This window comes from Pezoporus occidentalis, unplaced genomic scaffold, assembly GCF_034315485.1.
Source record: "Pezoporus occidentalis ecotype Australia unplaced genomic scaffold, CSIRO_AGI_Poc_V1 ctg153, whole genome shotgun sequence".
NCBI lineage: Eukaryota > Metazoa > Chordata > Aves > Psittaciformes > Psittacidae > Pezoporus > Pezoporus occidentalis.
Window position 1 is genome coordinate 2,003,488 of NW_026913350.1, and position 25,687 is coordinate 2,029,174.

Here is a 25,687-nt window from a genome sequence, read left to right on the forward strand (position 1 = left end):
ACAGCCTCCTACCAGCAGCGCAGGTTGTACCTGCTCTCATGGGCTTTCACCACCCAGCTGTGACTGTGAGGCCCTTGGGGGCTGTCTCGGAAACCTTGCAGAAACCAGTGCCAGTTCTTACCAGCAAAGAAAAGCCAACGTTTCCTTGTCGAGCAGCCCTTGTGTAACACGGGTGACTCAGGTGGATGTTATGTGGTACCACAGCAGGCATCTGGGGAAATCCCACCTGAGAGCAGAGCTAGGGCAGAGCTGGGGCTGCAGCAGGCAGAGCAGCAGGTCCCCGTGTGCCCACCCACCCTGTCTTTCCAGGCTGAAGAAGCACAACTGAGGGGGGTTATGATGCTGCAGAGAGGGCAGGAAACTGCCTGCCCCAGCCCAGAATGACTCACGCAGCAAAGTGGTCTCATCCTGACGCTTTGCCCTGCGGCAGCCAAGGGGAAGTCTTCACCTTCAATAGCAGCAGTTGAACAAGGACTTGATGCTGTGCTGGCTCCCAGTCCTAGTGTCTGGAAAGAAACGAGAAGCCCAGAGGATGGATCTGCTGAAGGTGCTGACCCCCTTAGCAAGCCCACACCACCCCTGCCTGGCCAGGGAATGCCCCTGCCCTGGAGCTGCTGCAGGCAGGGCCTGCGAGCCTCGGGGTGACAGGAGCAGGATGAGCCCCTGGCCAGGACAGAGCCTCTGCTGCTCAAGGAAGGGCCTCGGGAGCTGGTGTCAAGCTCCAGGGCGCAGCCGGGGCAGGTCTGAGCCGTGTTGCAAGTGCCAAGAGGGAAGTGAGTCACATGGAGCGAGCGGCACCCTCCTTCCGCACGAGCCTGCTCCTGGGCAGAGGCTCCGGTGGCTCCGCTTGCGGAGCGGGTGCTGTGTCCCCAAGGTAAGAGACTTCTTCCCCTTTGCTTGCTCTCCCTCCCCATGCTCCACAGGCTCCTTCTGCTCCTCGGTGTCTCAGGACATGAGCAGGCTGCACGTCCCTCCTGGATCCGTCAGAGCCATCTCGTGGTCCCCATTGGGGTGTGCTGGGAGGACGCGTGTGTGCTCACTCCCCGCGCTCAGGAAGCGGGGATGAGTCAGGCTGGCACTACCATTGCCTTTGGGGCTGTGTGGATGGGGACTGCCCTCATCAAGGTCCCATCCCACCATGCTGGGTGGCAAGAACAGCTTTGGACGCTGCAGAGTGGGGTGAGGAGCCCTGCTTTAGACCTTCAGGCAATGCTCGGAGCCTCTCCAGGAGCCCTCATCCTGCTCGTGCATGGCCCTGGTCAGGCAGGTACCTTACCCCTCTGCCAGGAGGTAACTTGCAGCGGGAGCAGTGCCCTGGCCATGGGGGCTTCCATGAAGCCTTTTCCCCTCCAGCAGAGCCACCCCAGCCAGGGCTGTGAACGCAAGTCCTGATGCAGTGGTCCATGGAGCTCACCTTCTGCCCTGTGCAGCGCGGCTGCCAAAGCCAGCCCAGCTCCAGCGGTGCTGTTCCCTGCAGTTCAGGGGGGATGGCACTGTTCACAGCCTTTCCCCATTGGAAGTGCAGAATCTGGGCCCTCTTCAGCTTTTCATGTTTTAAATGCAAGAGCTGAAAATGGAGCTGAAGAGGAAGGGAACTCCCGCAGCATTAAGAGGTGGACAAGTGCAAAGCGTGGCAAGAGGCTGGTGTACACAACACAGGGGCTGTTCTGGGTGCTTCCATGCATCTCAATAGCTTGAGGCCTCGCTGAGCATTGGAGGCAAAGGTGGAGAATGAGTAAGTTTGGGGAGCAGCGAGGGGGCACTGGGGAGCACGCTCCCGGTCCCGGGGCGAGGTGTCCTGCCTGCTGTGGGAGTGCTTGATTCAGAAAGCAGAGCTTGTGAAAGCACCAGTGAGAGCTTCCAGCCCTGAGGGGTCCATCAGCACCGAGCCTGCCTGGTCCCTGCTGGTGGCTCTGTGGGGTTTACAACAGCTCCCCTGTGCTGGCCGTGGGTAACGTGCGTGGGCCCTGTCCCGGCGGAGCTGTCACGGGGCTGAGCAGAGGAAGGATGGACATTTCTGATGGGAGCTCCAACCCAGCCCCAGGGCTTTCATTTCCTCTAAGCACTTGGCTGCAGCAGGACAGGAGCTTTGTTTGGCCATTGCTGCAGGCTTTGCCAGCGCTCCCCTTCCCTCCTGACCTGGCTGCTGTTGACAAAGGCACAAACTGGCTGCCAGCCACCCTCACCGCCACGCTTGTGTTTTGGTTTGGACTGAAGCTCCCTGAAGCACCTGGGGCACAACTGGGGCTCTGTCTGGTCCATGAAGGGTCAGGTTCCTTGGCCCATCCTTACAGCAGTTAACAGAGGAGGAGGAAAGAGGGAGGGCACCACTGACAGAGCATCCTCCTCATGAGCTGGGGACACGGGGCACTGATGGTGGGGACAAGGTGGATGGCAGCAATGCTGCTCTGCCACGATGCTGAGGTTGGCTTGCCTGGCCGCAGGCACCTCAACACAATGGGCTGTGCAGCATCGGGGCAGCCAGAGCGGTGCTGGAAGCCACCCTCTCTGCTGGGAGCTGGATGTCCCCAGCCCAGCACTGCTCTGGGCTTCTCTTCCTGGCTCAGCTCCTTTCCGAGGGTGCAGCCGGACTTCCCCAGGACCATTCCAGAGCAATCTGCTGCACCAAGCGGGATGTCCTGCTGCTCCAGGCCCAGAACACCTAGAGGGGCACGGACACCACAGCCCTGAGCTGCTGCAGGGTCACCCTTGTCCCCCACAGCAGCAGCAGTATGGGGTGTCCAAGGGGCTCGGGAGCCACTTGAGCTGAGCATGAGGGAGCCGCAGTGACAGCACCAGCGCTGTGTGGTGGGAGACCCTGCACTGCCTGCACTGGCTGTATGGAGCTGGGGACCAGGGGACAGCCAGGCTTTGGCTCTGTCAGGCCACGCTGGGGGGGACCTGAAGGGTGAGATGAGGCTCCTGCAGTGATTATAGGTCTGTGTGGTGTCTTGGTGTCTGCTCAAGGTCCCAGAGATAAAAAAGGGACTTGGGATGGCTGGATCCTGGGTCTGTTTAGCTCCAGCACAAGTGTGAGTGAGACTCTGCTAGGGAATGGCTCTGTCCATGGGATGTATGAGTTTCCTGGCACTTCCTTTCCTCGAAGTTACTAAGTGAAAGCTCCCGGCTTCTGTCATTCATAGGCTGGAAGGATGCTCAGATGCTGTCTAATCCCAGATCTAACCAGGGACACAAAGTGGATTCCTATTCTGCCTTTAGGAGGAAAATCCCAACTTTGCCCTCTTCCAGGATCACGAGAAGCAGCGGTACTTGGAGGAAGCAGCTTTAAGGGCTTTCCAGATCTTTGCTGTGGTTAATTGCCTTTCCTCTACGGCCTATTTTATTTCTCATTTCCTTTGAGCTGATGTCACTCGTTTCCTCTTCTCTAGTGACTCTGCAGTCAGGCTGCAGTTGCTCCCGTTCTTGGTGTCCTGTTCTTGAGAGCTGCCTGCGTGGAGACCTTCCAGCCCCAGGTCAGAGAAAATAATGCTTGGAAGAAGATCAAGCATCCTCAGTAAAACACCCATCACCGCTCTACTGAAGCTGAAGATGGCCAAATCGTGCTGAAGCCTTTCGACTCTGGTAAGCACAAAACCACACTTCATTAGTATAACTCCTCTTGGAATATACTATTGCTGATGGCATAGCTTGTGTTAGCGTGGGTTTTGCACTCTGCAGCCATAAGCTTGTAAATCCTCATCGGGAGAGCAGGGCCCAGGGTGCAGACTGGGCGCAGAGTCCGCTCCTGGAACCTCTGGTTCTGCATAGAGTGGAGATGATGCTATAAACCACTTGGGATTACCAGCTGGGGTACTGGGGTACTGGTAGTGGCTTGGGCTTGGCTTGGGTTTGGGCTCAAGTTTCCAGGGATTTGGGTAAGGCAGCAGCACTGGCTGCTGCAGCAGAGCACAGGACCCCCACCTTCCAGCCCCACTCTAACCACTGCACCCCTCCTCCTTTCTGCTGGCATGGAGAATATTGACCTGCTTTATGCAAAGGGAGAGGCTGAGTGAGATGCCCCAGACCATGCTCCAGCGTCTAGGGTTTAGGACAGCTCACAAGTACATGGGACACGTAAGCCTGAGGTCCTCCGACTGAAGAGGGAAGTGGGAATTGAGTACATTTAGGGGAATGGTGCCACACTCTCTTCTAGCTGCATTCTGTTGAGTATCTGGCTTAAAGCAGGAAGGGAAAAACAACACTCCCGTGATTCCCTGGAGGACCTTGGCACTGGCACTGCACAGCCGCTGATGCAAACCTGATGAGCTCTACCAAGTGCTGTTGTGGCCAGGAGACACCACGGCCGTCTCCCACAGCCCACCTCTGCCAGAGATTTCTGTCAGACTTAAAACCAGAGCACGTCCTTGCATTCATCTCATGCAGCCCCATAGCTCAAACCCACCTGCAGTGCAGGGCTTTGCTTTTCCCTCTCCAGGCCACAGGGTTTCAAACACAGAGCTCCCCATTAGCTTCTCCTGCCCCTGCACGGCCTCACCCCCTCCCTGAATGTCTGCGTCTGGTAGGTGCCATCCCAAGCTCAGAGATGCAAACCCTTCTTTACCTGAGATGGTCCCGCAGTGGGTGGGAGAGTTGGGCTTAGACACTGACATTCATTTAAGGCCATGTTGTGACAATGACTTTTCCTATCCAGATGAGGGTGTGGAAACATGAGATGACCAGTAGGACCTGCCTTGGGTCCTGTGTGAATCAAAGGCAGAGCAGGGAATGGAGGCGGTCCCCTGCCTCCTCTGGGACCTCTCCTCAGGGATGTGCCAGACCTGTGTGGCCAGACCCCGAGGTGTCATAGCCCAGAGCATCCTCACCTCCTGGGTACCACCCCCCAGTTGGCTACTGCCCTCTAGATGTCTCAGCAAGGTGGGAGAGGACAAACACATCCGTCCCCTGGCCAACCACTGGCACTGCCACAGCTGCTTATTAATTCACAGGGAACCTGCCTCAAAGATTAAAGGCACCCAAACCCCAGTGCTGCCTGTGAAGGTCCAAGGGCGCGTTGTGGATATCCTGAGTTGTTCTTAGGGGACCTGTGAGGCTCAAGGAGGGACAGGCTTGGCAAGATGACTCTTGTCTTCCTCTCTTAACAAGTGGAAAGAGATAGTGAGGGGGTTGCAGAGTCTGCTGAAGAAAGGGAGAGCTTTCCTGAGCTAGAGCTGACTTCCCCATCTGCAGTGGGAAGTTGCAAATGGGGAACCAACAACACATGGACATAGAGACTCAGCCTAGGGAGGGTGCGATGGGGGCTCATGCCACTACCGCTGGGGAAGATCCAGAGAGTTTTGAGGCAGGATGGTGCCTTCTCAGGAGGCAGCAAGTCTTTGGGGGGAAATGCTGTAGAGCTGGCAGAGCCAAGGCAAGTACATTGCAACGTGCAGCACTCCAGGAAGGAAGAGGGAGACAAAACCAAGCTGATCTGCAGGGTTGTATCCATCAGAGGAGAGGTGAGTCCATCAGACAGGGAGTTGGCACCAGGGCCAAGAGCAGGTGTGTACATCCTCTGGATGGCGAAAGCAGCAGCTGGAACTATACAAGAGATTAGACCCAATCCATGTAAATCTGAGCCAGGAACACATATAGGAGTGGTGAGGCAGGAATTTGGTACGTCCAAACTCAAGCAAGAGTTGAAGAAATGCCAACTGAGGTGGGGACATCTCTTTAGGGACAGTGTCTGTCAGCCTCACCAGTGACACAGGAACTGCTGCTGCTGACACTTGCATTTGCTCCAGAAACAAGGGGAAGGGAGACAAATGGGTTTGATGGCAGCTCAAAATGATGGCATGATAGATAACAGCCAGGATTTGAAGAGAGAGAAACTGTAGGAAAAATCAGCGACATACCACAAAACACCACCCTTTAGGATTAGTAACTCATTCTGTACATCACTCAGTGAAAAAACTGGGAGGTCTGGTAGTCTATGAAGTGAATGTGAAATCATTGAGTCATAGAATGACTTTGGTTTGTGTTGAAGGGACCTTAAGGCTCCTCCAGTTCCAACCCCTGCCACGGGCAGGGACACCTTCCACTAGAGCAGCTTGCTCCAAGCCCCTGTGTCCAACCTGGCCTTGAGCACTGCCAGGGATGGGGCAGCCACAGCTTCTCTGGGCACCCTGTGCCAGCGCCTCAGCACCCTCACAGGGAAGAGCTTCTGCCTAAGAGCTCATCTCAGTCTCCCCTCTGGCAGGTTAAAGCCATTCCCCTTGGCCTGGCTCTACAGGCCCTTGTCCAAAGCCCCTCTCCAGGTTTCTTCAAGGCCCCCTTCAGGTGCTTGCAACTAAGGAAGTACAAGTGTAAGCAGGAATATATCAGAAAACACTAGAGAGCAACTCTAGAAATGGCACTAGTTGGATGTTTTTACCAGACATTGTTTCACTTCAGGAATTTCTAGGTTAAAACAAATGTAGGCAAGTTAGAAAGCAGTAGGAACCACAGCGGGGAAACAGGACCCAGAAAACCTGTTTGCTTATAGTCAAAGATTAAGAAGCTTCAGATGGAGCAGACTAACGTGATTTAAATGATCTTATCTAAGAACCCTCAAGCAGAAAAGCCTTTTGAGATTAGACATGTGTGATCTGCGATCCTCACTGCAGCAAACAACACTGCATGAAGAGAAAATCTCTCCTGTGTTCTGTTGCGTGTCCTGTCACACAAGCAGGGGTCCTGGGGTCACAGAGAGCTCAAAAGGAAAGGTGGGGTTTGGCTCAGCAATGGCACCTATGAACTCATTTTATGCTGTATGTTTTCAGGTGAGAAGGGAAGCTACAGCAGGGAATTCTACTTCAAACGTACCCCCCCAGCACCATGATGTCTGGAAAGGATAAAGGCGGTGCTGCAGGTGGTGCTGGTTCCTACATTTCCTGCTACATCGACTCAGAGTTTCGCTACAACCTCTTCACTGTTTTCTACAGCATCATTTTCATTCTGGGCTTTGCTGCCAACTGCTACGTGCTCTGGATTTTCAGCCGCATTTACCCCACCAAGAAACTCAATGAGATCAAGATATTCATGGTGAACCTGACAGTAGCTGACCTGCTCTTCTTAGTTACGATGCCAATGTGGATTGTTTACTATCACCACCGTGGAGACTGGATCATGCCCGAGTTCCTCTGTAACGTGGCTGGCACTCTATTTTTTGTGAACACCTACTCTTCTGTTGCCTTCCTGATGGTCATCACATACAACCGTTACCAAGCTGTGACTAACCCCATTAAAGCTGCTCAGTTTACCACCCAACGAAGGGGGATCTACTTATCAGCAGCTATCTGGATTATAATCGTGGGCAGCTCTTTGTATTACCTTTTTGACAATAATACTAACCAGGAGGAGGTCAAATCTAGGAATGTCACGCGGTGCTTTGAGCACTATGACTCTTCTGGCAGTGTTTCAGCTGTTCTCGCCATCCACGTCATCATCTGCATCCTCTTCTATATCATTTTCATCTTTATACTAGGCTGGAACATCATCATTATCAGGACCCTGTTCTCCAAACCAACACAGCCACGGAAGAGTGCTCATGTCAAGCAAAGGGCACTCTGGCTGGTGTGCACAGTGCTAGCTGTGTTCATCATAAGCTTTGTACCTCATCACCTGGTGCATCTGCCCTGGACCCTGACTGTTCTGGAGCAGTGGAAGAGAGAAAACTGCCAGTTGCGCCAACAGCTCAATGATGCTCACCAGGTGACTTTGTGCCTCTTGAGTACAAACTGTGTGTTGGACCCTATCATTTACTGCTTCCTCACCAAGAAGTTCCAGAAGCATCTTTCAGAAAAACTGAAAAGCATGAAAGGGAGTCGCAAGTGCTCCAGGCAAACCACAGACACAGTGATCGAGGGCACCATTCACCAGGAGGATGCCATTGGGATCTAGCTCAGCCCTGCTCCGACTGCAGATCGAGATGTGTGAGTGAGTCACCCATCTTTTCTCAAGGAGAGGCACTGAGGGACACAGCAGAGCAGCAGGATCTTACATTTCCTTTTTCCCATTAGACAGAAGAATGGATGCTCATTTCTTCTATCACATGCAACTGGCAGAACTGGAGCCTGTAGCAGTCTGGCAGAAAAGCACCTTCTGTCTGGGCTGATGTTCTCATGGGCACCCAGAACAGTTCACATGGTCTGCTTTTATGTGAGAGAAATGTGTCACCAGGTCTGTGCGCTGAGCAGGTAGAAGCTGAGTGCACTGAAATCCCCCCCAGCACCGTCCCTGGTCCTCTGCCTGCCCAGCTCCCATGAAGAATCCAGCATCAGGACTCCTAAAAGACCTGGAAGAACAGAGCTGCTCATCTCGAGTGACTTTTGTAAGCACAGTTCTGTGAAGAGAGTCTGAGCTGTTCTTGAGTGCCTAGAGGGGTTGTACTCCAAAGAGTTCCTCAAATGCCTTCAAAGAAGAGATCTGCACCTCTGATCCCTTCTTGCCTACTTGCATGGTCTGGTGGGGCCCAGACCTGACGTGCCTGGCAGGAGCTATCACAGACTTTTGCCTCTGCTCCCAGCTCTTGGATCAGTTTAGTAACCCCAGGCTGACTGCATGCGTCCGTGGAAATCCAGTCTCACTTTGGAGGCTCCAGATAACAGAAGGTTATTGTCAGCATGGGCATTATGTTAAGAACAGCTTAAAATGCTTCAGTATCTTTATTCTTGTTTATTTCGATTAGGGCTGTAGCAAGCAACTTTGCCTTAATCCTTCCCCCCAGTCTTTCTATTGCTGCTGTGAAGAAATGAAGCTGAGTAGTTCTTGAGATGCTACCACAAGTGAAGTACCAGGTCATGGCCACCTCCTGAGTGCATCAGAGCTGTGCAGTGACGCGGCACACATGACACACACGTAACTCATGTACTCTGACAAGGCTGGAGACCCCTCGCTCAGGGCTGCCTGCAGTCAGTTGGGGCAAAGTGGTTTTCCAAGGGTGCTGAGTTCAGTTACCAATCATGAGACACTGCAGGTTCTTTTCCTAACCCAAATTGCTCAATCCAGCACAGGAAATTGGGCAAGGACGGGAACTTACTTGTTTGCACAACTGTTTTTGGTTCCCTAAACTACAGCAGAGAGTCTGTTTGATGACAGGAGAAGTGCATTGACCTGTGGCACGGATTAATCACGGGCAAGGACAGCAGCCTGCCCACACACACCAGAGAATGTGAAAGATAAGCCCCAGTCTTTCCAAAGATAGATAGGACTAACATCTGTATGAGGCCTTGCCTACATTCAGTGGAGATACGAGTCCTTCAGAGGCATCTCCTGAAGATCCTCAGGCAGCTTATGCTGTCCTGTGCCAATGGGCAAAGGAAATGAGATGATTCTTCCTCTAATGCCATGTGCCAGGGCCAGCCAGGCACTCGAGACCCAGTGCCAGGCAGAGGAAAGAATCCGATCACACTGGATTCCAATGGCAATTCCAATTGGATGCCACAATTTGATCCAATTACATTTCCCTCCTGGCCCTGGACCCTGCTCCAGTAATGGTCACCCATAAAGATTCCCCCCTGGCACCTCTTGGCAGAGGGAGAACTCCTTGACCATGCCCCTCAGCCACGAGCAAAGCTTTGCCCTGCATCTGCAGTCAACCGAGCCACGGCACACAGCAAGGGGAATGATTCCTGGAATTCAAATCCCAATTCCTGCTTGCTAAAGGAACCTACCTCTGGATTTCTGCCCTCCCTGGGTAGCACCTTCTGCCTGAGGAGCTCCTGTAGTGGCAGAGGAGGAGCTTTGGAGCGCTCCTCTCCTCCCTTTGCCAGCCGGTGAGCCAGCCGAGCGCGCCTGCTGCACAGCCCCCAGAGCACCGAACAGATGGAGCCTGGCAGGGCTTGGAGGAGATAGGAAGGGATTTTACGTGGGGATCTGGTAAATACGAGATCTTCTGTTCATTCCTGGAAAGCCTGGAACAGAGCTTGCAGCTTAGCTTGCTCGCCGGGGGTAAAGAGCATGCTGCACTCCCCAGAAAACAGCTGTGAGGCCAGCGGGGGCTCAGAGAACAAATATAAACCTGTATCGGAGGAAAAGGGTAAGTGGGAGGAAGAAGCCCTGAGGATGCTTCAGGAGATGTGCAGTAATGCGTTCCTAAACACCAGCCTGAGCTTCTGCTTCCGTTCCTGGAATCCCTGTCGGTTTTACCGCGCTGTTGCATGGCTCTGCTTTACCTTGCAATAAAATGGATCCTCAGAAGTTCTTTTAAATAAAGCGTGGTCCTCAAGCGTTTTGTCCTTTAACTTCTCATCTTTCTGCGTTTATACCCAAGGGATGAGCCTTGGTACCGCGCTGCATCCCCAGTGTGAGCAGCAGCGTGCTCTGGGGTGACCCCCCTGCAGTCCTGGTCCAGCTCTGGGGCAGCAGCACAAGAGGGACGTGGAGCTGTTGGAGCAAGGCCGGAGGAGGCCATGGAGATGCTGCGAGGGCTGGAGCAGCTCTGCTCTGGAGCCAGGCTGAGAGAGCTGGGCTGGGTCAGCCTGGAGAAGAGAAGGCTCCTGAAGGGGAGACCTGAGAGCAGCTCCAGTGCCTGAAGGGGTGCAGGAAACATGGAGAGGGGCTTGGGAAAAGGGCCTGTAGGGCCAGGCCAAGGGGAACGGCTTTAACCTGCCAGAGAGGAGACTGAGATGAGCTCTTAGGCAGAAGCTCTTCCCTGTGAGGGTGCTGAGGCGCTGGCCCAGGGTGCCCAGAGAAGCTGTGGCTGCCCCATCCCTGCCGCTGCGCAGTGACTGTTTTAAGGCTTTTCTGCTTGAGGGTTCTTAGATAAGATCATTTAAATCACGTTAGTCTGCTGCACCTGGAGCTTCTTAAGACTATAAGCAAACAGGTTTTCTGGTTCCTGTTTCCCCGCTGTGGTTCCTACTGCTTTCTAACTTGCCTACGTTTGTTTTAACCTAGACATTCCTGAAGTAAAACAGTATCTGGTAAAAACATCCCACCAGTGCCATTTCCAGAGTCGCTCTCTAGTGTTTTCTGATATATTCCTGCTTACACGTGTACTTCCTTAGTTGCAAGCACCTGAAGGGGGTCTTGAAGAAGCCTTGAGGGGCTTTGAGCAAGGGGAATGGCTTTAACCTGCCCGAGGGGAGACTGAGGTGAGCTCTTAGGCAGAAGCTCTTCCCTGTGAGGGTGCTGAGGCGCTGGCACAGGGTGCCCAGAGCAGCAGTGTCCGCCCCATCCCTGCTTTAAGTGACCCCAACCCCATCGAAGCCCCCGACCCCGAGCCCAGCACGGACGAAGCCCCCTCAGCTCCGCGCCCCGCGGGCCGGCTCGTCACTTCCGCGGCCGAGCGCTGCTTCCGGGCGGCGCTGAGGAGAGGGAGGGGCTGCCATGTCCGCTGCGGGACGCGCTGCCGGGCCCGGCGCCGGAGCCGCCTCTCGGTAAGAGCCCGCCCCGAGCGCGGTTGTCCCCGTGGGCGACGAGATGGGGCCCGCGGGCCGGTGGCCCGCGGGCCCCATCTCGTCGCCCACGGGGACTCGCGGGGACCACGCGTGTGCGGAGTGGACGCTCCCGCCCGCGGGCCTGTGGAGCCGATGAGGCCGCAGCGCAGCCGACCCCCGCTTCCCTGCCCACCTCCCGCTGGTGCCGGTGGCCCAGCCGCTGGTGGGAGACAGCCATGAGGTGCAGAAAGAGCCCCTTGGCGGTGATGAGGGGATGCTTGTGCCCGGGATAAAGAGCTCGGCCTGGGCCCCCCTCCCCGTGGGGTGCCCGTGGGGAGCCCCACTCAAACCGAGCAAGAAGGCGTTTAAACATCTGCAATGGTTAGTGTTGGATGGGGCTGGTTGCTTGTACCGGAGGTTGTGCATACAAGTTCGAGAGGAGGTGTTTGGTCTGGGTAGAGTCGTGACCAGTTGGGCTTCACAACGTGTGTTGGACCCAGATGAACTCTCCTGGATGCTCCTGGTTCTGGGAATGCTGTGCAGAGCTGCTGAAGCTTCGTGTGAAGGCAGCTCAGGCGCAGTATGGCTTATTTGGTTTGTACTCTGCATGGTATGGCTAAATCGTTTCCAGACGGGAGCTAGTTCTTGGTGTGCCATAGCTGTGGTAATTCATAGAATCACAGAGCAGTTGGAAAGGACCTTAGGATCATTCAGTTCCAACCCCCTGCCACAGCCAGGGACACCTCACCTAAACCATGACCCCCAAGGCTCTGTGCAACCTGGCCTTGAATGCTGCCAGGGATGGAGCATTCACCCCTGGCAGTGTTCAAGGAGGTGAGCGTTCATTCAGATGGAGCATTGTACAGAAAAGTCCTGGTGGACTTTGCTTTCACTATGGAGCTAAACTCTGCTTCTGTGAGGCACTCGGTAGTGTAATAACTTCCAGCTGGTAATTAAAAGCCAACTATACTGATTAAGATAAGATTACTGTGATCTGCCTGTGTTGTGTGGTTTCCTTCAGCTTTGTCTGTTGCAGATTATCTTAAGTTCATGATACTGAGTGAGGTTTGTTGAGAATCACAGCAATTCACATGCCTCCAGTCACTGTTTTTGTAATAGCTACTTATAAAAGTGCATATAAAGATAGTGGCTTCCTGCAAAACTGCTGACCTCTGAGCCTGTACCTGTCATGTTTAGGGGTTCTATTTATCACCTTGTGGTGTGATACTTCTTGCTTGTGCAGTTCTGCAGTCTCATTTTTGCCAGGCAAGCAGCAATACGCAGGCACCGTCTGTGTCCAGCAGCCAGCAGAGGTGAAGGTCTCACTGTTTACAAGCCACCTGGATTGCTCTACAGAGTCTTCCTGCAGCGTTTGCCTCCCCCTTGGCTCTTCCATGCAACCCCAGCAGTAGTTATGGCACCTCAATGACTATTGGGTTGTGCAACAAATGGGATTGAAAACCTGTCACCTGCCCATCACAACTGTGTGCAAGAGCTGTAATAATTCCTGAGTAATTGGTGACTTGGGAAGGACTTACAGCTTCTCAGAACTTTGCTCTTTAAATATCCAGATGTTGAATGTGTTTGGAATTCAATATGTTGGAGTACACTTTATTAAATGGGTTTCCTTGTAGTGGGTTGGACTACCTCTAAATATCCAGATGTTGAATGGGTTTGGAATTGAATATGTTGGAGTACACTTTATTAAACGGGTTTCCATGTAATGGGTTGGACTACCTCTATGGCAGTTTAATGTATGATTTCCTAACTTTTGTGTACCAAAGGGTAGTTATATATGACTAAACATAAAACTGGATAAACTATACTGCAATGTTTCAATTGAATTAAGAGCCTGGGAAGTGTGTTCCCCTGTGCAAGTCATGGTGTGCCTGAAGATTCAAAGCTTAAAGCAGATAATCAGTTGAGACCAGCCTACAGGAGCTGTCCACATCCCAGGAGCTTCTTCTGAGGTCTTGAAATTTGTGTTGCTTTTGTTTAGATGCTGACAGTGCTGTTCCTCTGAGAGTCCTTAACTGGAACACAGCATAAAGTATATGGCAGCTCTAAACCTTGGGGGATGGTTCATATTTCTATAACTATCATACCATCACCTGTAAGTCTATTCTGAGGATCCTACAAATCAGTCTCATATTAATGTCCTTTCTGTGACAGTTTTTTTTCTATTGTATTGGAGAGAGTTTAAGAAAATCTTCATTAAACATAATTGATTTTTAAGATGATCAGGGCAGGAAAATGCTTATTCTGGACCAGGATCATTTGAAAAAGGAGGTGATTGTTCTTTGGAGCTGAAATTAGAGCAGCAGCTGTCCTCAGAACCACGTGGAGGTATTCTCAGTCACCAGTGTCCCACCAGTTTCTTCATGCTGCTTTCCTGGTAAAGGCACCATTGTTCTCATCTACCTATTGGGGAAGATGCTGTCACAGAAAACAACCCTGCTGGTTCAAGGCTTTGAAGTTTAACACAGAAGTCTGGTCCCCTTTGCAGTCTGATGTTTTGTTCCATGCCTTTAGAATAGCTCTTCAGATTTCAGAAGCTGTTGCCTTGATTATACTGTGTACTTAAACCCCCATTTCCTGTCCATCGAGAATTTCTGGGGTGTCAGGAGGGGAGCTGGCCTTTCTACAAGATGAAGGGACTCAGAGATAACTTTTTTCTTCGTTATCTTGAAGTGTTACCTTGGTACTCTGCAGAACTACAAAGATACCTGAGGTTTAATGCTTTCCTACCATAGTGTTTTGTCTTTTGTTAGCTCTCATGCCAAGCCTGCTGCTACGTTAACCTTTCTGGATATGAGGAAAAATGAATTCTTCTGGCTTAAAGAAAAGGAAGTTACAAAATACTCACTTTTGCCTGACCTGAAGAAAGCAAAAAAAGTCCCCATGAGTCAATGGTACCACTGCTCTCAGCATTTCCAAACAAGATAGCAAAAGTAGTTTGACAGTTCTGTGAAATGTTAACCTGTGCAGTGGCCTTCCAGGAACTAAATAATTCAACTTTATGCTGAAGAAAAAACAGCACCAAGCTGTTGAGGAAGTTCCTGTGGTCTTTGAGTGAAATGACCTTTTTCTATGGATGCTGTTCTAAAAAGCACACGTAACTGGTCTTTACTGAAAGCGTTCTTGCTGAACTGCCACCAGAATCCTGTGTGTGTCATGCAGCTTCTTTTTACAGTTGATGGTAAAGCCTGAAGCAAGGAAGGCACTGGATACCTCCACCTTTCCAGTGTCCTTAGCCAGTATGTCACCTTCCATAGAATCATGGAATGGTTTGGGTTGGAAAGGACCTTAAAGCTCATCCAGTTCCAGCCCCCTGCCTCTGGCAGGGACACCTTCCACTGGAGCAGCTTGCTCCAAGCCCCTGTGTCCAACCTGGCCTTGAACACTGCCAGGGATGGGGCAGCCACAGCTTCTCTGGGCACCCTGTGCCAGCACCTCAGCACCCTCAGAGTAAAGACTATAGTATGTGCAGCTCTGGTCAATGTGTCTCAAGAGGGAGCGGAGAGAGGCAGAACAGTGACTGTAGGGGATGGAGCAGATGTCTTCTGGAGGGGTGTTGGAAGTTGGGACTCTGATTTGGAGAGAGATTGTAACCAAGGTGTACAAAATCCTGGAGGCAGGGGATGTGCTGAGAGCAGAGCTGTTCGCCCAATCCTGCTGTACCAGGACTGAGGACACTCAGAAACTCACTGGAGACGGCTGTGAGCCAGCCACGTTCTCCTTGTGACAGGTCATGAACTGCCCTGGGTGGCTGTGGGAGCTTCAGAGAGGGAGTGGACGGTGGGGAACAGGTCTGTGAGTGAGTGCTGGAGGACAAGCAGGGATGTGGCTCCCGGCTGGGGGGGTGGTGTGGGGGGGTGGTGGCCAGGCTCCCTTTATCACCACTGGTGGCTTTTCCTGGAGGGACCATTTGTCTGCCCAGTGCTCCCAGTTGGCTCTGCCAGCAGGACTGATGCGGTGTGAAGCAAATGGTGCAGTCAGTCTGCTTGATGAAAAAGCAGCGGCTGTTAGCAAGCAGCTGAGCATCAAACACCAGCATTTAAACCGGGTTTTAAACCCAGTAAAATATCTCAAATATCCAGCACTTCATTCTTTAATTTTTCGAGCAGGTTACTCTAGCAACTGTTGTTGCTAAGACACAAATAGCTACAGATGTGCTCAGAACTGATGGCACTGTGATAAATACCATGGCTCCTCTAATGCAAAATAACAAATTTGCTGGAGTCACAACCTTTTTAATAAAATCCTGGTGCAGGTTGAGAAACTGAAGCAGTTTCTCTGATAGAACTGTGGGTTAATTTCCTGGTGCTAGTTACATGACTTTTTGATATGTATTTAGGGTGCTGAGGTGCTGGCACAAGGTGCCCGGAGAAGCTGTGGCTGCCCCATCCCTGGCAGCGCTCAAGGCCAGGTTGGACTGGGGAGCAAGCTGCTGTAGTGGAAGGTGACCCTGCCCATGGCAGGGTTTGGAACTGGATGAGCTTTAAGGTTCTTTCCAACCCAAACCAGGCTGGGATGCTATAATGGAGTTTTCTACTTTGCTTCCATTTGCATAAATTCCTGTGATGTGTTTTGTAGCTAAAAGGTTAATGGCAGTTTGTGCCATGTTAGCTCTAGCTAGAAGAGATTGCTGACTTCTTTCTGGGCTCAGTGGGAGTTGTTTTTCTCAAGTATGAAGTTGTTGTTTCCAAATCTTCCTTTTGTGCAAACAGTTCTTTTCCCCATTAAAAAAATCCCTGCTGTGATTCAAAATCCAATTAAAAAGGATTGTGTAAGGACTGGGCAGCCAGTGCATGGTCTGTGTGAAGCGACTGCCCAGAGCCATGCTGGTGACAGCCCTTCAAGGATTCCTATTAATGAAACAAGCATTGCTTAGGGTAGGATGTATTTGTGCTACCACATGTTATGTCAGTAATTTTCTCACTTTATAAATACTTTTTTTAATATTTTAATTTCCATTTTGAGATTATGACATTTTAATCAAACCCTGGTTTTCCATCCCATCAGGACTGCTTGTTATAGCCTCTTGTACCTACAAAATAGGACATCCCCTCTGCCTCCCACCAAACTTTCCATAGAATCATAGAATCACAGAATGGTTTGGGTTGGAAAGGGGCTTAAGATCATCCAGTTCCAACCCCCTGCCATGGGCAGGGCCGCATCACACTACACCATGTCGCCCAAGGCTCTGTCCAACCTGCCCTTGAACGCTGCCAGGGATGGAGCATTCACAACCTCTCTGGGCAACCCATTCCAGCTCCTCACCACCCTTACAGTAAAGAAGGGAAGAGGGCCTGCAGGGGGAGCAGACAGCAAACCCACAGAGGTTTATCCTTTGCTATTCTCCACGGTATTTTGGGACTATCCATGTGTTGTGCGTGTGTATCTGGGGGTGTGAGATGTGCAGAGGATAGCAGTTAAATTTTTGCTGGGAGATGCACTGGATTTGTTCCGATGGGAGATGAGCAGACTGGTGAGCAGCACAGCTTTCATTCATTAACTCTATCCCATTTTCTTGGTTTTAAACAGCTGCTCTTTGCTGCTGGAAAAGGAACTGAGGAGAGAGCTGTGCTACAAAGGGGGTGGATGTAACAGGCAAAGCTTGAAGATGGATGTGAGAAGGAATTTTTCACAGTTGTTCTGGAGAGCAAGACTGTTGTCTGAGGAGTTGGTTGTTGTGTAATAAAGTAGGGTTTGAAGTTAGAAACCTGAGTTCCTTTTCCCTCTTACCTCATTTGTCTGTTCAAACACTGGAGTAACACACCTCTTCAGTTCCGCTTGGCTGTCAGGTACTGCATGTGCAGCCATAACAAGTAGGCCATTTATAAATGAACATGTGAATGCAGGAGGAAGGAAATCATGCATTGTGATACCTGCAGGAATTTGTGAGAGCAAGTGATTTGTCTTAAATATTTTGTTCCTTAATGGAGGAGAGAAGCTGGATGAGCCCCTCCTCTCCTGCTCACCACTGTCTGTCTCTTTGCACATCACTGGGTGGCATGAGTGTTTTAAAAACTCTGATTCCCTTCTCTTTAAAGTATCTTTAAAGCTTTTGGAGTTTGTAGTCAGCCTCGCCAGATAGAACATTTTACACACCCAGGAATCTATTTACTCCCTCGTTTTGTTGCATCATTGTGATGGTACAACCTTATGAAGAATTTCCATTAACTCGTTTTTGCCTGAAGGAAGGAAAAATGCAGCTTTAGTATAAAAACTGTTCAGTTCCTAACAGCTCCTTAAGGGGCTGGTTTATTGCACAGCCCAACTGGGACCCAAGCTGATACTGTCATTTCGTGTCAGCTTTAATTAAGCTGTTTCAGAACAAACTGGGAGATTCTTCCAAACTTCAGGGAATGCCTGGTTTTGCCAAACCCTCACGAGAGATCCCTGCAGGAGCCGGCAGCAGGCTGGCTCTCGCTGGAGTCACGGCTTTGCCTATGATGGATACCAGGTCTGAAGTATATCAGCAGCTTGGCTGATGAAACATTATCACAGTTGGATGTAGGAATGCTGAGATATGGAGGAGGATAAAACTGTGGAGGGACTTTGCTGTGGAGCAAGGGGGTTCTATGCATTCGCCTGCTCACATCCTGGTGTGGGGGGCAAAGGTTGCTGCCACTATGGGGAGATGGTCGGTAGCGTTCTTTGCCTGAAGATTAGACCTTCAGTTATAAACCTGCAGAATAAAAAGCAGTCGGTGCTGTGCAGTGCACAGCAGTGTCACAGTGTGCATCTTTTCACTCTTTATTTCTTTATGTGTTTTTAATTAAATTGAAAATCAAGAAGGGACTGGGGAATCCACCACTTCCCACCGTGCCAAGTTGTGCTCTTCCCTGAGCGAAGCAGTTTGTCACGTGCGGAGTGGCACAGAGTAAAAGCACATTGCAAGGAAAAACCCAGCTCTGGTTGGGGGGATGCCGTAGGTCGCTTTGGCTGCGCTCTCTGATCCCATGTGCATGGGATAGATTAGCATGAAATGCTTCACTGGAAGCATTAGACTCTTCTGCTGGTGTTTAATTCACATATTCATTGCTATTCATGGTAAGGTGCTGGTCCTTGAGTGAAAAGGAGTGGTGATAACTGCATAGGTGACATTATTATGCATACAAAACATTATAGCTACTGCTGCAAGAGACAATTAAAAATGTTTTTGTAAATACTTTGGCAACAAAAGGGTGGCTAAGGACACTCTCCAACCTTTATTGGGTGTGGGGGGAATTGTAGTGACAACGAGGAAAAGACCATGGTACTTAATGCCTTCTTTCACTCTGTCTTTAATAGTAAGACTAGTTGCTCTTGGGATACCTGTCCCCCTGTGCTGGGAGACAGGGATGGGGAGTAGAATGAAGCCCCCATATGGTCAGTGACCTGCTACATCACTGAGACACACAGAGTCTAGGGCAGCTGAGGGACCTGGGGGGTTCAGTCTGGAGAAGAGAAGGCTCAGGGGGGACCTGATGGCTCCCTACAACTGCCTGACAGGAGAATGGAGCCAGGAGGGGCTGGGCTCTGCTCCCAAGGAACAAGGGATGGGACAAGAGGAAACGGCCTCAAGCTGCCCCAGGGCAGGTTTAGATGGAGCTGAGGAACAATTCCTGCCCCAGAGGGTGCTCAGGCATTGGAACAGGCTGCCCAGGGCAGGGCTGCAGTCACCATCCCTGCAAGTGTTCACACACGGTGGAGACGAGGCCTCAGTGCCATGGGGTAGTGATGGCCTTGGCAGTGCTGGGGAACGGTTGGACTTTGTGATCCTAAAGGTCTTTTCCAACCTAAATGATTCTATTATTTTATTTTCACTTTCTGTATAACACCTATAATTTAGTTAACCAAAGCTTTGTTCTTAGGGAAAGCGGCTATTTGAAAGTAATGTAATCCCCTATTCAAGCAGGCTTTTTTTCTACTCAGTATAATTGCTGCTCATTACCCAAACTATTCTGTGATCCTATGATTCATTCATTTGCTTCCAGGTGCTCCAGGATGCCCTACTCATTTGGGAAGAGAGTTTTGTCACAAGTGTAACTAACGTGTTCTGGGAATCTTCTTGTCTTTCTAATTATTTAAGTCCTTCTCAAGACCAAAATTAAACTGCTGCTCAGAGCTTTTAAACAGAGCATAGAATGGGAAGTTATTGCTGTACGGATCAAAGTGTGATGTGAGACCTTTTTCATAGAATCAGACTGGTAACAAGAAACAGGACAGGACCCATTGGTACCTATTTCATATATTCTTGCTGTTGGCCGTTGTACTTTACACTGCTCTTCATGATCTTTGACTGCCAGGGTTTCTTTGCAGCCTTGATTTTTCTCTGTTATACCTGCAAGTTTAAAGGAAACAAGCTTTGATCTGTAAAATAAATCCAATTAAAAGTGATGAGGGGGAAACCTGGAATACTAACAGTAGTACTTTGTATTGTAGACTGCTTTGTGTGCGGTGTGAGTAGGGTCATTTCAAAAGAGCTGTTGAATAGAGTTCTTGTGACTTCAGTTGATTTACGGTTGAGGGAATACAGGTAAGTCTTTGGTTAGGGGAGGCAGCTGTTAGGGGAGGAGAACATTTAACCCTCAATGAAATTTTACCCTGGCATATGTGGCATGCCAGACCCTGACCTGTCATCGAATAAGGGAGAAGGAATCCTTTGTGTTTTCCTGGTTAATAGGGCATTATCCCAGCTGCAAAGCATCCCCGCGCTCGGCACGTGGGGCTGGCTGCAGGCTGCCTACACGTGCAGGGAGCTTAAGTAGGTCTGGAAGGGCCAGGATGGGAAAGAGCAAGTGCTTTTAGGGCACCAGAGAGTTGAGTTCTTCAGTCACTTTGCATGGGGACAGTCTCATGATGTGTTGGTGAATGCTCCAGACAGGTTGGGAAAACAAAGAGAGGAAGGAGGTGAAGAGCCTCTGCGTTCCCACTGAAGTTTACAGCCCAACTTCTGTGGCTGTGGAGGCAGGAATAGGTTGGACCTCAGCACAAAACATCACTGTATTTGATTTCTTACAAACCACAAAGTGTTGTTGAGCATGTCTCCCTTGCTGCTTCTCTGTTAAGACCTCGGAAGTCCAGTCAGTAACTGGTAAGAAAATTGTGGGAAGTACTCTATGATCAGCCCTCCAAGCTCTGTGTTATGGATAGATCCTCTGCTGATCTTCTCCCCATACACAGTGATTGATTTCCAAAAGGGGGGTTGGAACTGGGTGATCTTTAAGGTCCCTTCCAACCCAAACTGTTCTATGATGATGTGATTTCTCCTGGTTTCTGTAACCCATTGAATTTGTCCTCTGTGTGCAGTAGTGTACATGTGTGCATGTGGAAGAGCCAGCTCTGCTGGGCTGGGAGAGGAGGCTTCTGCTGGCCTTTGGTGCAGTGGAGATGGGGCTTGGCTGAAGCGGTCAGGGTTGGTTTTAATGAACTGGGTGAGAAACCAGAGGGTGAAAGGGGAGCAGCAGGGTCCCACTGTTGGTGAGCACTAGTTGGGTGAGGGGGAAGCAGTGGAGGACATGGACCTTTCTCTTTTGCCTAGCAAGCTGCAAAACTGAATCAGGTTGTGCAAGTAATCTGCAAAATTCCCTTTTCCTGTTTTTAAAACGCAGGGGATAGCAGCTCCGGTGTTAGGATGTGGGATCCCTCTGCTCAGCACTACTGGGGTACCTTAGCTTCCAACATAAAAATGCTTTTATAAATGTTCATCAAACTTCTCCTTCTGAAGGGTGCACTTGAAGCAACCACCTTGCTCGGTGACTTTGGCAATGAGCACTCCTGCATCTGAATGCATTTAGGTGTAGAGGCTTGTCCTGGTTTTTTTTTTGTTCGTTATATAAATGTTCTAAATTAAAACAGGTTAGATTGAATCACGCTGTTTACTGACCTACTAGACCAGGCTTGATCATTTAAAGTGTGTTTCAAATCACGGGGCACATGTCTGATTGATACTTTAGCTTCTGGAGTCAGTGTGGCACAAGTAAATGATGCAGAAATGTGCCACGTGCGTACAAAAATCTGGCTCTTGGAAGCTTAAAGCTAAATCCCTTGTTTATGAAATCTTTCCATATATGAATTTTGTCTTTTATTTGGGAGATGGCAACATGAGTTTGGAAAGCTGGTGGGTGGAATATGTAACAATTAATGTTCTCTGATAGCCTAAATGATAAGCCCCCCAAAAAAGTACATAAAGCTATGAACACCTTTTTTTGACAGGCTTTGAAGACTGCCAAGAACACACGATTCAACTCATTTAAGCATTAAAATAGTAATACCCATGGAAGAGCCTCAAGACTTACCCGAACAACCAGTAAGTACATTTGAAAAGGCTAAAAATGAGCATTGGTGATCTCCCAAATGCAGTGTAGCGTTACTGTGATTAAGAATGGAAAATAAGGCTTATTCTGAGTATATTTATCTAGAGGTAAAGAATCATTTTGCTCTTAGTAAAATGTGTTGTGCACTTAATTTACTACAATTTTACAGGCAATAGTAAGAAAAGGAATAGTTATGTGTGCTTGAACTCTGTAATGTTGCTGTGTCAAATAATTACTTGTTATGCTCAGAAAACCAGACTGTTTCAAGCCTGTTGTAGAGAAATGAAAATTCACTATTTTAATGACAGAAGCAGCATGTTACAGTGTGAATAGTCTGTAATTCTTCTTGGGCTTGAGACGTTGAAAAGATGCTATGATCCATCAGCTCCACAGGGGGAAAGCATTTTAGTTCTTTATTTAACAGTGAGTTTGAGCAGGGAAGCGTGTCTTAGGCTAAAAGCTGTTGTCCAAACATCTTACCTCTTTGTGATCCTGCCTGTGTTATCGGTAGCTGATAACATCACCTTGCAGGAGCTTCATAGAGCTGTTACTAATACAGTGTGATACGAAGTTAAATTTGTATGTCTAAAACATGACAGCCCAGGAATTAAACAATAAAGTTTGTATTAATGTAATAGTCCCAAATTAAACTTGATGTGAACTCCACAAGCAGTTGCCACGTTACCATGAGAGTGAAGCTGATTTTCATTTTGGAGACCTGTTCACACGCACACGAACCAGAGTAAAACACTGAGGGCAAGTGGGCAACATCCTCATTGAAAAGATTCTGATGCTTTTTGCATGTGAGAATTTGGTGTTCTTCAGTTAAGCAGTTAGAAAACACATTGTAATGGCACTGAATGAAATGGAAATGGAAATTTCCAGTTGTTCAAAAGATTGTGTGACACAACACGCAGGTTATGGGCAAGAGTCAGTGTGCACAAAATGTGAAGCAAATCAGCAAAACCAGAACAGTTGAACTCCAGATACATACAGGATTTAAAACTGAATGAAATGTGTGTATTAAGAAAGGAAATATCATGTAATTACATCCTTACATGGAGAAAACTGTCTTTATACAGGGCATGAGAGACAGGGTGCAGCTAATGTTTGGTGCGTGAAAGCACCCTCTGTAAGAGATTCTGCTGTAATTTTCAGCTGAAGATCTTCTTGGTAATTCCTTTTAACTATCTTATGCCAGTCAGTCGTTCTGAGACATAATGTGAGACTACTGATCACAACTAGTAAGTGAGGTGGTATTTTTAGTGGCACATTCTTGCAGGAAGAAATAAAAAGAACAACCACTGGGGTTTGGTTTTTTTTGTAGTGAGACCATTCTTAAACCAAGTGAATTTTCCTCATAAAAGAACAAGAGCAAAGTGAAGTCAGCTTTGCAAAAACCCTGTCAGGCTTGTAGCCCACTCTTGACACTGTATTAGCTCAGTGCAAGGTTTTCTGTGTTTAACCATTGCTGGGAGTTCCTGCTGGGGGGGATCTGCTGCACAGGTTCTCTCAAGGACAGCTCTCCTCACTTGTGTCTGAACCTTTGTGTCTTCACAGGTGAAAAAAGCCAAGATGCAGGAATCCAGAGAACAAAGTTTGAGGTATGTAGTGTTCAGTTTGATTTAGTGTGGGACTGTTGTTGCTGTTCTTTTATCATTAGAAGTTTCCATTTTAGAAGCTTGCATGCTGTTTTCTCTTTCAAGGCAAATAGGAGTCAATTTTGTATTTGCTGTAATTTTGAGTTCCCAGTTACAAAACATAAACTGACACTTTGGTATTCAGCTACAAAGAGTCTTCATTGCATCATCAAGCATCCTGTTTTTCACAGAATCTGATGGGACTGTCATGTTCTGCACATAACAGGCATTGATTCTGGTGAGAATCAGGATATTTTAGTAATATGTGTGCTATGATTCTCAGCAGAACTCTGTGGGTTACTGATCTGAGAAGTTAAACCCTCTCAAGTCAATAGCCTATTCTATTTAAAGCCATTCTCTGGTACTATTTTTAGTCTCAGAGGTGCTTCCTGATGTATATCATATTTAGGAATTTATCAATATTCTTACATATTCTGAGAATAGCTGCATTTGGGTTTGTTCTGTTCCTGTGAGTAGTCCCAAATACTGTGGAGAGCAATTTCTTTTTTGACAAAGGCCTGTAGGAACAGGACAAGGGGAATGGCTTTAACCTGCCAGAGGGGAGATTGGGATGAGTTCTTAGGCAGAAGTCTGTCTAGCTGGTAGGAGGTGAGATGAACCAAGTCGTAGGAGGATTTTTTCTCTCTGTTGGCTGCAGAGGAGCTGAGGGCAGCACAAGCAGGTCTGAACGTGCCAGAGTGAATGGTGGTGATTCTGCTTCAGTGTATTCCCAGTTTCAGTGCACCCCTGCAGCCCCCCACTATCAGACATTGCAGTGCAAATCCAGTACAGTTTAAGGTCTAAATTAGAGCTGCAAATCTCCCTCTTAGGATCTTTGTGTGAAATAGCAAAGAGTGCAGAGCTAGTTTCTGTTAAGAGCCAGTTTGCCTCGGTTAGAAAGGCCAAATCTTGAGTTACAATGCCCAAGGATGTTCATTTAAGAGTTCATAATGCTCACGATTAGCCTTTGTTTGTCCTGGCAGTCATGTGAGCAATGCAGAAGTCAGCGATGAGAAACCTGAATCTTCAAGCCTTGGTTCAAACCTTCCCATGTCCAGCGAGAGTAAGTATCTTCCAGAGTGCTTCTGGTCCCACTGTCTTTACTCCTTTCTTTCAGTGGCCTTGTTACTTTGCTTCAGGAAACACAAGATTTGGGCAGGACTGGAATCAAAGTTTTCTCATGACAGTTGCAAAAGATGATAGTAGCAACTAGGAAAGAGAAAAGCACTGTTACAAAGGGAGAAGTGGTATTGACTGAATCATCCACCTGCTGTGAACTGGCAATAAAACCATTTTGTGCTGGCTTAACCGTGCTTTTTTCGAACCTTTGCTTTGAAAAAGGTATTCAAATATTAAAGATATTCACTAAAAAACCTTTGTAAATCCTTTTGTATTGTTTAAAGTGTACTGTGCATGCTGATATTCCATTGGCTTTATTTGTTGGGCTTTGAAACCACCTATGTAATGACACAAACTGTTTCTTTTTTCAGTTATGACATGCACTGATTATATCCCAAGGTCATCAAATGACTATACCTCACAAATGTATTCTGCAAAGTAAGTCAAACATTCTTCACTGAGTTCTATAACTCTCCTTTCTTTCTGAAGCATTTCTGGGCTGCTGTAAATCACACTTTCATATGTGCTGGCAACAGATACTCGTTGCTGTGGACACTGAAGCTGACACAAGTCACTCTTTGGGTTCCGTGGCTGTTGTTTAATGATCACAAGGCTAAGTAAGCCCCTTCAAGTAATTAACAATGCAACTTGTTGAATGATGCCCATAATATTTGGGGAACAAACAAATTGGACATAAATTAAGGGGAATGTAGGATTTTCTCATCATTCACCACGTTTGGAGATCTTAAAAGTTCTTCCCATTGCAGCACAAGAGGCACGATAAGTGAAGCTAATTGCTCTTGCCTGTTGCATTGGGGAGTTTGTTCTTCCCCTCAGCCCTGGAGTAAGCACTGGTACTCTGGCATTGTGATGGGGAGAGCTTCCCCTGGTGTCACAGCAAGAACCAGGCAGTGTCTGTAAATCCAAGAGCCTGCCCTTCTTGGAAACACAAGTGGGTTATTACACCAAAGCACAGATCAGTGTGTATTGTTTCTGCTTTCTGAAGCATTTTTTTTAGTATATCATCTGGTTTTTAGGCTGAGAGATGCATCATGTAAATAGCTCTTTTTAACTTCTGTTCTTTCCATTTAATAAGGCCATATGCACATATCCTTTCTGTACCTGTATCGGAAACCATGAGCCCTTACCCTGGTCAGCCTCAGTACCAAGCACTGCAGCAGTCTCAGCCCTACACCATCTACCCCCAGACCACCCAAACCTACGGACTACCTCCTTTTGGTAAGAAGTAACTTCTCAAAGACTT

General features: G+C 48.9%; 2 protein-coding genes across 4 annotated transcripts in view; both read left to right on the forward strand.

The window, feature by feature from the left end:
* Positions 1-300: 300 nt before the first annotated feature.
* PTAFR (platelet activating factor receptor) lies at positions 301-8,518 on the forward strand. Its single transcript, XM_062611513.1, has 3 exons — positions 301-874; positions 3,390-3,582; positions 6,759-8,518. The coding sequence occupies exon 3, from the start codon at positions 6,814-6,816 to the stop codon at positions 7,876-7,878; it is 1,065 nt and encodes a 354-aa protein (XP_062467497.1). The 5' UTR covers positions 301-874; positions 3,390-3,582; positions 6,759-6,813; the 3' UTR covers positions 7,879-8,518.
* Positions 8,519-11,235: 2,717 nt separating this feature from the next.
* Positions 11,236-25,687, forward strand: part of EYA3 (EYA transcriptional coactivator and phosphatase 3) — a 32,299-nt gene continuing 17,847 nt past the window's right edge. For all 3 annotated transcript variants that reach the window (XM_062611503.1, XM_062611504.1, XM_062611505.1), the window contains exons 1-6: positions 11,236-11,357; positions 21,564-21,657; positions 23,225-23,268; positions 24,288-24,367; positions 24,795-24,861; positions 25,520-25,662. In XM_062611503.1, coding sequence (XP_062467487.1) covers positions 21,625-21,657; positions 23,225-23,268; positions 24,288-24,367; positions 24,795-24,861; positions 25,520-25,662 — 367 coding nt within the window. In that variant the 5' untranslated portion in view covers positions 11,236-11,357; positions 21,564-21,624. The remainder of the gene's footprint in view (positions 11,358-21,563; positions 21,658-23,224; positions 23,269-24,287; positions 24,368-24,794; positions 24,862-25,519; positions 25,663-25,687) is intronic.

What these genes read in the sequence shown, in the direction of transcription:
- PTAFR (XM_062611513.1), top strand. Translation starts at nt 6,814, where the DNA reads ATGATGTCTGGAAAGGATAAAGGCGGTGCTGCAGGTGGTGCTGGTTCC.